At 45.0% G+C, this 14,601-nt stretch overlaps 1 protein-coding gene across 2 annotated transcripts in view; it reads left to right on the forward strand.

Moving 5' to 3' along the window:
• The window catches only part of LOC137296241 (dipeptidyl peptidase 1-like), a 106,160-nt gene that overhangs the window by 9,291 nt on the left and 82,268 nt on the right, over positions 1-14,601 (forward strand). The window contains exons 5-8 of one of the 2 annotated variants that reach the window (XM_067827982.1): positions 9,145-9,263; positions 11,092-11,223; positions 11,964-12,135; positions 13,495-14,505. In XM_067827982.1, coding sequence (XP_067684083.1) covers positions 9,145-9,263; positions 11,092-11,223; positions 11,964-12,135; positions 13,495-13,819 — 748 coding nt within the window. In that variant the 3' untranslated portion in view covers positions 13,820-14,505. Of the gene's footprint in view, positions 1-9,144; positions 9,264-11,091; positions 11,224-11,963; positions 12,136-13,494; positions 14,506-14,601 lie in introns of those variants that run through there. The other variant, XM_067827983.1, reaches the window with a different exon arrangement.

Consider the following 14,601-nt stretch of genomic DNA (forward strand, 5'->3'; position numbering starts at 1 on the left):
GCCGCGTGATCATCTCGTAGTTTCGAGAAGAGGAAATTACTCCCGGAAAATGCCAGGGCATTCACTAACGCCCCACCGACCATCATAGCTATCGTGGCCATCCCTATATTTATTTCATTATATTATCAGGTATTATTCCTTGTTTTACTAGGATGTCTTTTGTGGCCATCGCCATACCAAGGTTCATTATGAGCATACCCATATCCTGCAGATTGAAATCTAGCTTGATAGTTGGTTGTTTAAGCACCATTTTAGTCAACCGAGCGTACCCTACGGCTAGACTGGCGACCACTGTGGCGTGGTATGCGTCGTTGACGAACGTTTTCCCCTCAGACATTATGTATATGATATAAAATATTAAAATTATAACATGATATGCGGGTCTACCGTGGGGGGCTCACTGTTGGGGGGCTCACTGTGGGAGGGTACCCCCACATATAACCACGAGATAGCCAAGGCAGCAGTTACACCTACAGCCAACAACAGTCGGGGGTTGGTCACTTTATGTTGGTTACACCACCGTTTTTTACCGGCAGCTACTCTCTTAGGATTCTTCTGTCTGGTTACTGTTGGGGGTACCTCCACTGAAGGGGTCACTTCCCTCACTGTTGGGGGTGTGGGGGGTTCCCCCACTTCCCTCACTGTTGGGGGTACCTCCACTGGGGTTTCCTGTGCAGCATCCATCTATACTATTGTTATTATTCTTTCTCTCAAATTGGCAATGTTTTGCCGTGATAATCGCCGCCGTCACTGGAGCCAACAACATACCATATTTGTGGTACAGCCCGCTCATGGGTAGAGCTCACGGCGTGTTCGATAAAAGGGTCTTTCTCGAGGTCTTCCCACAGGTAAAGTCGGCGCTCTGGTGGAATGGGAAGGAAGTGTGATACAATACCGGTGTATATCTGGGTCATAGCCGATCCTATTGTCTTTGTCATTTCTGCTCCGAGCCGGGACTCGTATCTAGCGTACAGCTTATCGATTTCTTCGGCTGACATTTTGTGAATTTTATCCAGAGTGTAGTCTCCAAAGTAATGTTTGGCTTTGTCGCCAACAGCCAACGCCACCAGTTTCTCTCGCTTGGGGGAATCCCCCACAGTGGGGGTACCCCCCAACTGTTCTAGCAATTCCTCACACTCCATCTTATAATATAACAAGTAAGATTTAGTTTTAACTATATAATACCCGATGCAGACAAAACACAGAGAAATGAAGGTTAAGTTGCACACGACAAATACTTCAAATATCATAGCTATGCTTAGCTTTAGCTTAGCTTTAGCTTAGCTTTGCTTAGCTTTGCTTAGCTTTGCTTAGCATACTATATATGCTACTGGTTGGTCGGTCTTGAGCACGAGCTTAGCGTGTTTAGTTTCAGCGAGCTGTTTCTTTACCCGTTCCCGTTCTAATTTGCTCATCACATCGTTCTCTCTCAAACACTCCTCGAACGAATCCCTGTCCTTGCAGTGAAATAAGGCCACCCATCGCGTCTGCTCCCTGAGGTCTTTCAACACCGAGTTGAACTTCTGCGTTAGCACCCAGACGCTGTGATTTGCATGCCGGCCGGAGAAGGCCAGGTATGATAGCATGTCTCTCTTTTTTGTTATCTCGCGATTAGCGCTGCAGTCGTCCAGTATGAACAGCGTCGGTTCCCCTTTAAATTTCTCGTGAAGAGCTTTCAACCAGTCCTGCAGGCGTGTTCCAGGGTCGATTTTGTGTACGTCCGGGTCCGTCATCACCCAAGGTCGCGCGTACGTTTTATTCATGCTCAGAGTAGGGCACATGATAACGATGTTATCGAACACATCCTTGTAGTAACTCTCCAACATATCCAACACGAAAACGGTCTTCCCACATCCAGTCTGCCCGCACACTATGGCGCAGTGTGGGTCAGTGGGTAGTTGTGGCAGTGGGGGGTACCCCCCATCAGTAGATGGCTTGCACGAATCTCCCATTGTCTATATTAAGTTGCGCGTCCATAATAACGTACAGATATAATTTCAACTTACCAGCGGGTTGAGCCTTCTTAGTAATCTGGATGGTTATCCCTTCGCTGCCGTTATCTATACGGCGCCCGCTACCGTGCAGTTTATCATCATCCGTGGATCGCATGTCCAACCATAGGGCGTACTTGGTGGTCAGGTATTCACCGATCTGCACGGAGCCGAGGTCCAGGTCTTTTGTTATATAATCCCCCACTGGTAGCTTTTTTATCTCATCCCACTGCTGGTGTGGTCTCATACCATGACTGAACAGCTGGTTGGGCACGCCCTCGATGGTCACTTCCACCTTTTCAATCTCGGGGTTGAAAAACTTCTCGCTGTCCCTCCGGAATGGATCGTAATACTCCACGGGGACGACCAGGATACCTTTCATCGATCGCGCCGGCACGTTCAGGTTGATATTCCACACAGTGTCGCTCTTATCTCGCACGACTGATCTATGCCTCAGTACGCGATCGTACAGGATAGCCATCTTCCCAGAGTACTGGCTTCGAACCTGCCTGGCCAGCTCCGGGCTAGTGACCATGTCGAACTCCAGAGAGATGTTGTCTATGGTGTAACTGGCCTCATCACCGTTCGGCGTACGCACTACTTTGCTATAGTCGTTAAACGTGAGCTCGTATTCAAGCCTATCACCCAGCGCGGCCTGGTAAAACGGCGCGTGTCCCGTGAGCAACTCGAAGTCGAGCGGCACGCAGAATCGATTTCCGTATGCTCGAGCGATGGCCTTTTCACCGTCCGATAGCTTGTCTAGCTGGTCTTGCGTGAAGGTATACCCTATACGCAACCGGGTTGATTTGCTGATACCCTGGTACACATCATTGACTCGTTCTCTCTCGCTTTTCCAGAGATCCCTGTAGCAGTGAAACACGTCGCTGTCGTCGATGCTCAGCACCTCGTTACCGCTGATCTTGACGGTCGTTTTCTTGATGATGGCTCGCCCCACGTTCCGCACTAGCTCGCGTTTGTCGTTGTCGGAGGTCAACGTGATATTGAACGCCAGTCGAACAGTGCCTGGTACAATGAGGTCATTCTCACCAAGGTTTGGAAATCTAACCAGCAGAGTTTGATTCTGGTCTATCTTGCTGGGATTGTTGGTGATGGTCACCGACTGGCGCACGGCTCTGGCGCCTAATGGCTCTCTCAATCTTCTGAAAGGATCTAATTTTCTGCCGTACATTGTTATATAAAAGAAATATATTTTTAATACTAATGGATGAAGACATAGATATGACGGAGATGCCGGGCGCTAGTGCCCAGGCATTCGATGATGAGCAGGAGACCTCATTTACTAGTTCACCATTGAACCAAGAACTTTTGGAAACAACGGTAAATGATTATTACGAAAGTTTAAGAAGAGATAAAAACTACGTTGAACCACAGGGTCGATACCATAAGAATTTTTTTATTGATACAAAGGGTGTTCTACGCCTTAAGTCTGACCCAGGGGTTGACCTCTTTAACAAGAGCAATAAAAAACCACTGGCCTTGTCAACTCTAGCCAGCCGCCATGGTGTCGAATTTATCCGTAAAAATCTAAACATGCATGATTACGGTGGTGCAATACCTAAGGCCGTTAAAGAAGATCTGCAAGCTACCAGATCCCACCTCACCACTAGAGATGAAATTACACCACAGCGTGCTACAGAAGCCTCGGACAGCATAGAAAAACTGTTGAGCACCTACTGGGACAAACCGTTACCGGGGTTTGACTTTCCGGTAAGGGAACTGCGCGGCTTAGACGAAGCCGTGAAACGCGTGCGTGGAGAACTCGTGAACAACATGGGGAAACTGAACGAAATCGACGAGCACATCGCTAGGGAAAAAACCAAACTCAACGAAGCTGAAAACGATGATATGAAGCGTCGTATCAATGAACGACTACGCGATTTAGAAGACGAGAGACGAACACGATTGGAAGCCGCTTCCTCGAATCGTGAACAGCTTCGATCCCAGATCAGTCGCATTCGGGAAACAATCGATAGAATACTGAACGAGGATACAACTTTAGCCAACAGGATTCGGATATTGTTCCGGGAGCAAGGGATCACCATCGCCAGCATTCTGACTGCATTGGGTTTCATCATATCAACCCTGGTGGTGTCACTGGTGGGAGGAACCCCCACACCTGCCGGCGGGGGAACTCCCACAGGCGGTGGTGTTAAAGACTGGATAAAAAAACTCGGGGAAGGCCTAGCTAAACTGGCTGGTAAAGCCGCCGAAGCCCTTCCCGGCATCCTGGGTAGTATCGTCTCGTGGTTGTTGGGCGCTCTGGCTAAAACTGCCATGTGGCTCAGTCAAAACATGTGGGCAGCCATCGTCACCGTGGCGGGTCTGGTGTACGTAGCGGCTAAGAAATTTTTAACCAAATAAGTCCCAAAGCTACCCCACCAACCACCAGGGCCGTTTTACTATCAATATGCTGCTGATAGGAGGCCTGAATATGGGGGGCCACCTCCTGTGGTGTTGGTTGAACTTTAGGCTCCGGGGGCGGCGCAACTATACCCGTTTCACGTGGTGGGATGTGTGGGATATAGGGGGTGTTAATATCGGGGTTGATACCCAACTTTTGATCCGCCGTGGCTATGACTATTTTATTGTTATAACCCACCACTTTTTTTACTCTCAGTTGCATATCACTCGGAGCCATGTACAGCCCCACGCCGAACACGTAATTGACTTTCGATCTGGCGTATTCTAACACGTTTTGGTAACGGTCGATGGCCCGCGGGAGATCAACTGGAGAATTGATAGCATCCTCAACGTTGGAAACGAACTGTGTCTGAGCGTCGTAAGCAGTTCCCTTACCGATGATGTTGGAACGCGTCATCGACTGCGCACCCAACAGCGCCCACACGTACGTTCGAATCGAGTCGTTCAACCTGACTACCCCGGCACGAGTGAATCCTTTCGACGTGTCCAGCATGAACATTTTCCACCCGTCTGCGGTTCACTGCTCCACTTTCTGGACTGTGAAAGCAACCCCACCTTTAAAGTTCATACGATCATCCCTCCATTCATTACTCGACAAAGCAAAGTCCTGGCGTAGTATATCTCGTTTCAGTAAATCATCACTGACTTCTTTCACTGGTCGCCCCCCATCATAAGGAATACCCAACCCGTGGTTCGGGCCCGGCAAACGCCAATCCGTCTTCGGGTTTATTTCGAATTCATTGCAAATACGTTCGTAGGCCCGTCTTTTGTACCCGTTATTTATTGCTTTCCACCCACTGTCTTGTGGGAGGGGGACGCTGATCTCTTTAAGGATACGTCTGACCTGGTAGTACACGTGGAATTTGAACACAGACTGACTCAGCGGTCCACGCCGAGTGTCGGTCAATGTCACACCACACCCCGTTGTAGCGCACCACACGGCAAAGTTTAATTGATTCTGCCAGAACTGCATAGGGTTGTTGAACCAAGCGTGGACTGCCTCAATGTTAGTCACCGAAAGCTTATACTGATCGAACACATCTAAAAACTGGGCATTGAAATACAACCCAGGAGCAACCACGATCTTCATGGGGGAGAAATCTACGTCCAGTTTAGGGTAAAACACACCAGGGGAATACATTTTAAAACTATTATATAATGAGCATATATACTCTAACATGTACATAACACTTCCAGGAATAACGAGCGGTGAGGCCGTTCAGCTGACGCACGCGATCGATAACACGTGAAGTCGCACTCTGCGATATCACCTACCTACCGCAATGGACTAACATCAACATCAGCAACAATAAGCTGTTCGTCAGTGGAACTCGCAGCCAGATAACTGACGGCTACTACAGCGTGTGCTCTCTAAACGACGAGGTCTTCAAACCCCTGGGAGCCGAACTCAAGATGAACGACTCAAACGGTACAGTGGTGTTAATCAACAACGGAAGAACCTCATTGAGGCTCGGCCGACCATTAGCGAGGTTACTCGGTATGTCTCCTGACGAGATAAAACCAACAACAACCGTCACAGGTACGAAGTTACCCGACCTAGTACCGTACCGAGAGCTGTACATTCATCTCGATCAGGTGAGCACAACGTATAACATTCAAGGAGGTCACCCTTCCACTATACTGAGAGCAGTGCCGGTGAAAACTGAGAAATACAATGACGGTAGAACCGAGTCATTTTCACCACGGCAGTATAAGAGATTAACTCAGGGCAACATACCTGAGCTGACAATATTGGTGTTAGATATAAATCATAATCCTGTAAATATAGGATACCTCAGCTTACCGCTTCATGTAAAATGACCAGCGCACAAGGGCCCGGAGTGAAAAAATGCGTCAATATCGGGATCTCCGACCTCGGAGACACGCGCGGTTTCGACGCTCCCGGAGTAGATGGTAAATCATACGCCTTGCAACTGAAAAACAACATTTACAAACGCGTTGAAATCCCCTCCGGTGGAACCCTAAGTGATATAGTAGATACCACAAGAGCAACAGTCAACACTAAGTACGCCCTTGTCAACACCGGTGATAATAATTGGATAATATACCCATCGTTCGGGGGTAAACTGTTCGACTTAGACGATGTTGAGAGCACTACCGTCGTCCAAAACAAACCATATATGCTCGTCTTCACCGAAGATGACAAGTGGGTGTTGTTACCCGATAACGACGACTGGTTTCTCAATATTAGACTCGTCTCCCCTTACGTGTTTACGGATAACAAAGACAACCACCTAAACAAAGTCGTGAACAATGGAACCCTGCTCGTGGCTTATGTCCCAACTCAGAGACGTAGCGTAGTCGTCAGCCCAGTCAATACTATGGCAGCCCACATGCTATCGAGTAAACCGGCCATACAAAACGTGACATTGCAGTTGGTGTCTGAATTCGAAGGCGTGGTTAAGATACTAGAGAGTCTACCGGCAAACTCAACACTGATCATCAAAGTCTACCTGGGGGAACCATCGGTGAATGATGTCGAGATCGTGAAGGGGATCAAACTCGGGTGGGTGAAACGACACCAGTATCAAGTTTGCAACGTTTACGTGCGGGTGGGTGTTGGAGCCGACACCAGTCTGGAGGGGGTCAACGTGATCGTGGAAAACAAGATATCACTAACCAAGATCTTCCTGCCTGACAACATACACTTCATGGGTATGAAGTTCACCCCTGAATTATTATCAAAAAACCAGTTGGAAATTATATCGTAATAGTATAATAATGACCAGTCATCGTCCCAACACTACGCTTAACGACCTAGGAGATACGGAGGGATTCGATCAGCCTGGTGAGGAAGATGAATTATACATCCTGCACTTCAAAGACAACGCGTACAGACAGGTGCCGTTACCAGATTTAAAAGAGCCCAAATGGCTGATCAACTTAACATTCACCTCACCTTATATCACATTAAATAATGGGGTTGTCTCTAAGATTAAGAACAACGGTATCTGGGCCGGGGATTTCATTCCGGAGAATACATTAGTACACATGCCTTCTACTGGTTACGAAAAAAAGGGGTTAAGTGCTTATCCACACAATAAATTAACATTTAGCAGTAATCTTGATAGAATATCCTCCCCTTTCACCCTCATCATAGAAGTCTTCTTTACGTCTTTATTCCATGGAACCCCCCCAATAGTACACCAAATTTTACCCGGGGTGTCAATACGCTGGTCTTATATAAACCAATATTGTCGTATTGTTATACAACAGGATACCACGGGCCCTATAAACCACTTAATAAACCTCAGTGGGGTTTCTATTACAACAGGAAATTCTATTAGCCTCTCACCTATTGCCATGACTAGTAGTCTAGAACTTGTAGACTTCAAATTCATTGATAGATTTTTAACTGAAACCCAATTAAAATATCTTTCAAAATATACATTATAGGATGGGTCTGTACCCAGTCGTAGAGGAAGTAGCGAAGACGCTGGAAACCGTAGATGGGTTCCGCTTGAGGCAGTTATGTGATGTGAAACGCCAACTAGAACAAGACCGTGACACGCGGAAAGCACTATGTAAAAAGTACAATAGAGCTTTCAATATCGTGGACGGGGCTGACACTACCCTTATGGCAACCAGCATGGGACTAGGGGCGGCAGGTGTTGGGTTGTTAGCTACCATCGTGGCTGCACCTATAGTGCTAGGTATTGAAATAACGGCAGGGGTGGCAGGGTTGGCAGGATTGGCGCTTAAGTTAGTATCACGCAGACTTAATCGTAAGGCATTGAAACACGAGGAGATCAGGGTTCTGGCCGAAGCAAAGCTGAACACAGTGAGTGAGCATATTTCCACGGCACTCTCTGACAGTAAGATCTCAGAAGAGGAGTTTCGTTCAATCCTCTCTGAACTCAAAAAATATAACGGAATGAAACAAGATATTCGATCCAAGTCTCGTAAGTCTGCTATCAGTGAGGACGAGAAAAAAAAGTACATAGAACAGGGGATACAAAAAGCCCAGCAAGCCTTTATTATGAACACCAAAGAAATCGTAGGCGGTTCACGTTAAACTGTTTCATCGATATAAACATAACATAGGCACAGACGTTAAGTAGTAGGGGAACACGAGGGTGATAGCCGTAAGCGGGCCACCGATCCTATATGGTCAGTCAAAACTTACAACATAGATAAAGTGGATATGAAAGCCGACGAACCTAACTTGTACTACTTGAGGGGTGGGCCGGGTAGGGGGTTTGTAAGAGAAGAATTATTGATCGTACCGTACGGCACAGTGTTACCTCCAACCAATACACGGTAATAGGCACCCAACCTTTTTGTAGTAGGGGTAATAGTAGCAAGAGCTAATGACCCAACCAAAGCCTTATTTAGTAAATAAGGCTTTGTAGAGACATTTCTTGAAAGTGAGCCAAAACCCCCATTGTATATACTACTACACTGCATATGCTTGCTATGTGTTTGATGAGTCTACATACCTAGATGTAGATTTGATAACTAAATAAAAAGTATCCTATCCTATATCACTGCACTGGGGTGTGGCAAAGAGTGGTAGGGTAGTGTTATGGTTAAATCATTCACTAATCACACTGATATCTTAGGTTTGATTCCTAACATGGTTGCAGTGTGTTAAGACCAGTTCTGATGTCTCCCACTGTAATATTGCTTAAAACAGCTGAAAAACATTTGGTCTCACTTGACATGTAATTGTTTGATGATTACTTCTCAGGAGGCCTCATCCTGCCCCTGTGACCGAATCTGTAGCGAGAGTGGCGCGACAACTTCCAGACTCTTTCGATTGGCGCAATGTGGATGGCGTCAACTATGTCTCCCCCATCAGAAACCAAGGTAAGAATGTTCATGTGTGTGACATTCTTTGGAATGTTGGAATGGCAGGACTGTTTTATTACATCTGTACCTGTGTTCACAAAAACAATCATTTGTTGGTCAGTTTGAGAGATATTGTTCTGTATTCCATATTTCTTGAGGAAGTCATCTTGCTGGCTAGTCCTCCATGGGATTTGTCTAGAGTATTGGAATGGTTGTCCACTCCCCTTGTTAACGACTTGGCTAACCTGTCGTTACAACTGTTAAGTTGGAAAACGTCTTTGGCGACTTACACATCATGTCTTCAGACCCTGAACTTATTGTGTTCCATAAGGATCGGGTTAGCATATGCTTACCGGATTCATACCAGCCAAAGATTGATTATACGTTTCATGTGACAGACGATTGATCTACCTGTGTTTATGCTGCCTGCATCGTCTGATAATACATGCTGTAAGGCCCATGTATTAGATGTTAGGAAAATTCTTAAACCTTATATTAAGAGAACATCCTTACCCCATAAGGAGAAACAGCTATTTTGCTGTTATGGTGGTGGCAAAGCTGGTTATCTGGCTAATACGTAGACGGTATCCCAATGGATTGTATTGGCAGTCTGCATGGCCTACATCCATAAAGGCTCCCCAAGAGGGGTTTAAAGCTCACTCAGGGAGAGCAGTGGCCACGTCAAAATCGTATGCCACGACTCTGCCCTTTGAGGAGATCTGCTCAGCAGCTATTTGGAGCCGCCTGAGCACGATCATCCGTCATTACGAACTGGACAGACACTCACGAGAGCGTGCTCGGTTTGTTCAGTAAGTTCTCTGCAGTGGACAGAGTAGCTCTGCTCAAACTGATTAAGCTTTGTCAGATGACTATATCTGTTTACACTCGATGGTGGGTTACTATCCATTCCCCTTTTATCGGTGGTGGTATTTGGTGATGTTTTTTCAGTCCCGCCCTCCTTTGGCTTGGTGCCTTATTTCCTTTCCATTTCCCCGCTTAGCTTGCTAATGCGGTATGGGTTTGGTTTGGCGAGTTTCCCGTACGTCCAGGTCTCCAAACTTTGATTTGGCTGGGCGAGGTTTGTCATTTGGGGTTTCCCAAATTCTAGCCAATGGGCATATAAGCTTTGACAAGCGGGTTCTCGGCTTTGTCACGCCCTCGCCTTGATTGACATCAGCGGTCAGGTGACAAGATCGGTGCCTTTTCTATTTCCATGTGGTTGTAGATTCGCAGTTCGATCGAATGGACTGTGCTGTCAGACAGAATACCACTCCCAATCCTTTATCTTTGGGAGTCTGTTTAATGCTTACATGTACCCCAAGGAGGGGTACTTCTTCTGAAAAAGAACTGTACAAACCTGTAGAGGTTATGAATTCTTTGAAGAAAGTCCTCCTTGGGGTACGACCACCCTCATACCCTCATTCTGTCTGATACATTCAGCATGAAAAGTGAGGTGGGAGGTAGATGGCCTGCTCTTGGCTGTAGGGGGCTCGGGGGGGGGGGGGGGGGGGGTGGGGGCTGTAAAGGTGGTCTCACAAGATAAACAAGAGGTTTTTGTTTTGTAAGTATCTTATTATCAAAATAGTTACAACTGTTGTAGGGATTTTTAATGGACATAAAAATGCTTACATGTACCTCAGGGAGGACTTTCTTCAAAGAATTCATAACCTCTACAGGTTTGTACAAATTTTTATGAGGTTTTCTGATACATTTAAACCTACAGAGGACAGTGTATTGGAAATAATATTCCAAGTTGCCTCTACTCCATCTTACTCCACCACTGCATGTGTACATGAGACCTCATAACAGAAGCTGCATCGCTAACCGTAATGGCGTTGTGTTTCAGGTGGCTGTGGAAGCTGCTATGCGTTTGCCTCTATGGCGCTGAATGAAGCTCGTGTCAACATCATGAACAACAACACCGTAAACCCAGTGTTTTCACCTCAAGACATTGTGGAGTGCAGCGAGTACTCACAAGGTGGGTGGGGTATTATGACATCAGGCTGTTTGACATGGCAATCTGATGATGGACAGATAAAGTTGTGTAGTGTAAGTGTTTCCGTAGGCATTGATACTGCATGGAACCAATGCTGGTTGTAGGAGTTTACTAGATAGGGGAGGTGACCAGGCTGATTGACTTGTATTCATTGTACCCTGATGGCGTTGATAATTATCATGCCCCGCCACAAAGTGAGGGCGATATAAGTTTGAGATCTGTCCTGCCTGTGCATCCATCCAAGCTGATGGGGGTTTATTTTCTCAGAAACCATGTTAGATAAGGAAACCAAGTTTAGTATGTGTTTTCAGGACTTGAATGTTGTGGTGGAGTTAAAAAACAGGAACCGTGTGACTATGGACATGGATGACCTTGTTTACAGTATTAGTCAGTGGACATCTGTTTCAGACATGATTATTTACAGGTTTCTGAGTGTGCAGTCATACAACAGGCCACGTTTTATAGGAATGTCTAGAATTCATTGCAATAAATTATATGGAAAGCTGTTTTCAGTCACTGATATATATATAGGTGTTTTGTATACTGACACACTGAAACTTTCAATAGTTTTGAAACCAAATTGACATGATGAAACAATGCTGAGTACCCCTCATCTATGAATGAAATAATCCTGTTGATGACCTGATTTTGACTTGACAATCCAGAATGTGCAGCTTCTTATGTCCCCGCTTGTGTCATACCGGACAATTGACTTGTTGCAGGGTGTGCTGGGGGCTTCCCTTATCTGATTGGCGGCAAGTACGCGGAGGACTTTGGACTTGTGGGGGAGGACTGCAACCCCTACAAGGGCAAGGATGGATCTTGTTCCACATTACAAAGCTGTGGTCGACGTTACTCCACACGATATGAATATATTGGAGGATACTATGGAGCGTGAGTAATGTAATTTTCTGAATAAAATTGATATTTTATGCTTATCCTGACTCATGCTAATTGCTGATCTCCTCTTCCCTGGCAAAGGTAGTGGAACACCTGAAAATCCCTTGAAGTTCCCTTCTAGGGAAGGGGAGATAAGCAATTAGCATGCGTCAGGATAAGGAAAAATAGTATATCTGATTTCATGCATGACCTGTGGAGATACTAGCTGAGAATGAGACCCTAACCCTAACTCAATGGATTTGAGGTGAGTGAGTTTAGTTTTATGCAGCCCTCAGCAATATTCCAGCTGTATGGCGGCGGTGTGGAAATAATCGAGTCTGGACCAGACAATCCAGTGACCAACAACATGAGCAGGACAACCGAGTCAGCGAGCCTGACCACCCGATCCTGTTAATCCACTCTTACGACTAGCATAGTCCCCTTTATGGCAAACATGGGTTGCTGAAGGCCTATTCTACCACGGGACCTTCATGGGTCTTAATGGTTTTGAACAAATGGGAACTGCAGGTGTGTTGAATTATGGAATTTGTGAATCTTTGTCAGGACAAGAAAACAATTCCTTGGAACTTGGTTTAATTCTGGATGCCAAATCTGTTTTACACATGTAAAAGATGTAATATGTTTCCAAAGAGATGATTGAATTTACCCTTTTTTGGCGAAGTGATAATAAGAGAACTATATGTTCAGAGCAGCCATTTTGACTCTCTTATATAATCCACTGTATCTCAAGATACAGACTCCTTTAATGACATTTGCTTAGAATGATGCTCATGCTATTGGTCACTGGATTGTCTGGTGCAGACTAAATTATTTACAGACTGCTGCCATATAGCAGGAATATTGCTAAGGTTGTCTGGGCCAAATGATGCATATTGTTTTGTTTGTTCAGTGGGTTTGGTTATTTTGACATATACCTTCCACACACCTGAGCTGGACAGAATGGATTATTGCCCATGCCATCACAAAATGTTTGTTAGCCCCAGTGATAAGACTGAAATATTCCACAGAGGCACCAAACATTCACTGTCATACTGCCATGTGATAACATTGTCTGGAGAAGTTTCTAAAGGTGTTATAACAAAGATTTACAGTGTAAATATTTACTTGTTCAATTGAATCAAATCCTGAATAGTTTTATAACCTGTTAAGTAAGTTTAATTACGAGTTCATGAGAAAATGATACCAAAGAGCAAAAGTAACACAATTTTCTAAAAAATGGAATCTCATAAACGTGAGTTTCTAGTTTGTCTTCTATTTGAAACCTTGACTAAAAACCTGAGTTGTGTTCTTTTCCTGGTATAGTATGGGAGACATATGCATTCCAATTGTTCACCAACTTCATTGTGGTTCCAGATGTAATGAAGAACTGATGAGAATAGCCCTGGTGAAGAACGGTCCTGTTGCTGTTGGGTTTGAAGTGTACAAAGATTTTGAGGCCTACAAAGGGGGCATCTATCACTTCACCGGCGTGACTGGGTCATACAACCCCTTTGAGATAACAAACCATGCTGTACTGGTGGTAGGGTACGGAGCTGACCAAAAGACTGGCGAGAAGTTCTGGTCCGTCAAGAACAGTTGGGGGGAAAAGTGGGGAGAGGATGGCTATTTCCGCATCCGGCGTGGAACCGATGAGTGTGGCATTGAGTCTCTGGCTGTGCAATCCTTCCCCATTATGTGAACTGATTCTTCCCATCCTGATTTAGATGTTTGATATTTTTACAAAAAAATATTTATTTTAATAATTATAACATTGAAACCCTGTGATTGCCTTTGTCCTTGGAGGAGACATTCTACCAAACCTTTCCTATCTGTTAACGACGCAGAGGTAATTTATCTCCACTGGGTAAGTTGTACATAAGAAATGAGTCAATGTGTATATTTATGGTACTTTCAACTCGTGTGTTAGTGCAAGTCGTTTACAAGAACATCAATCTTTAGTGCTTCAGATTTTGTTCTATGAAAGCTCAACCTATGAATGATGCTTATGTTTAACCGAGTGGACAACTTAATTTCATACTTTTATATTTTGTAGTATTTTTATAAATATTACATATATCAGGAATTTGTCCTGAAAACCTTCATGCAACTATGAAGTAAGCTGTAGTACAGTTATAAAAACTAGTTTTAGGAAGCAGTCATGTCCTGGTTATTTGAAATAACCAGGTGTCATTGACCTCATATAGCCGTGTAACTCCCCCAGAAATAATAATAAGACAACGTATGATATTTTGCCACAAGACGGCGTTACCCTGAAGAACACAGAGCTTCTGCCTGGTTTTACTGTTTCCAAAGTTAAGCACTCAGGGAATCCCATATTTGATGATTATGTCCACACAGATGTACAAATAAATTTCACAGCTGTAACAGATCAATGTTGTTATCAGTCTAGTTGATAGCCTTGTTTGCAGTGTTTTATTATAGGTATTTAACACTGCTGCTGACAAAATAAGGACACATGCC

Source organism: Haliotis asinina, chromosome 9 (assembly GCF_037392515.1).
Source record: "Haliotis asinina isolate JCU_RB_2024 chromosome 9, JCU_Hal_asi_v2, whole genome shotgun sequence".
Classification (NCBI taxonomy): Eukaryota; Metazoa; Mollusca; class Gastropoda; order Lepetellida; family Haliotidae; genus Haliotis; species Haliotis asinina.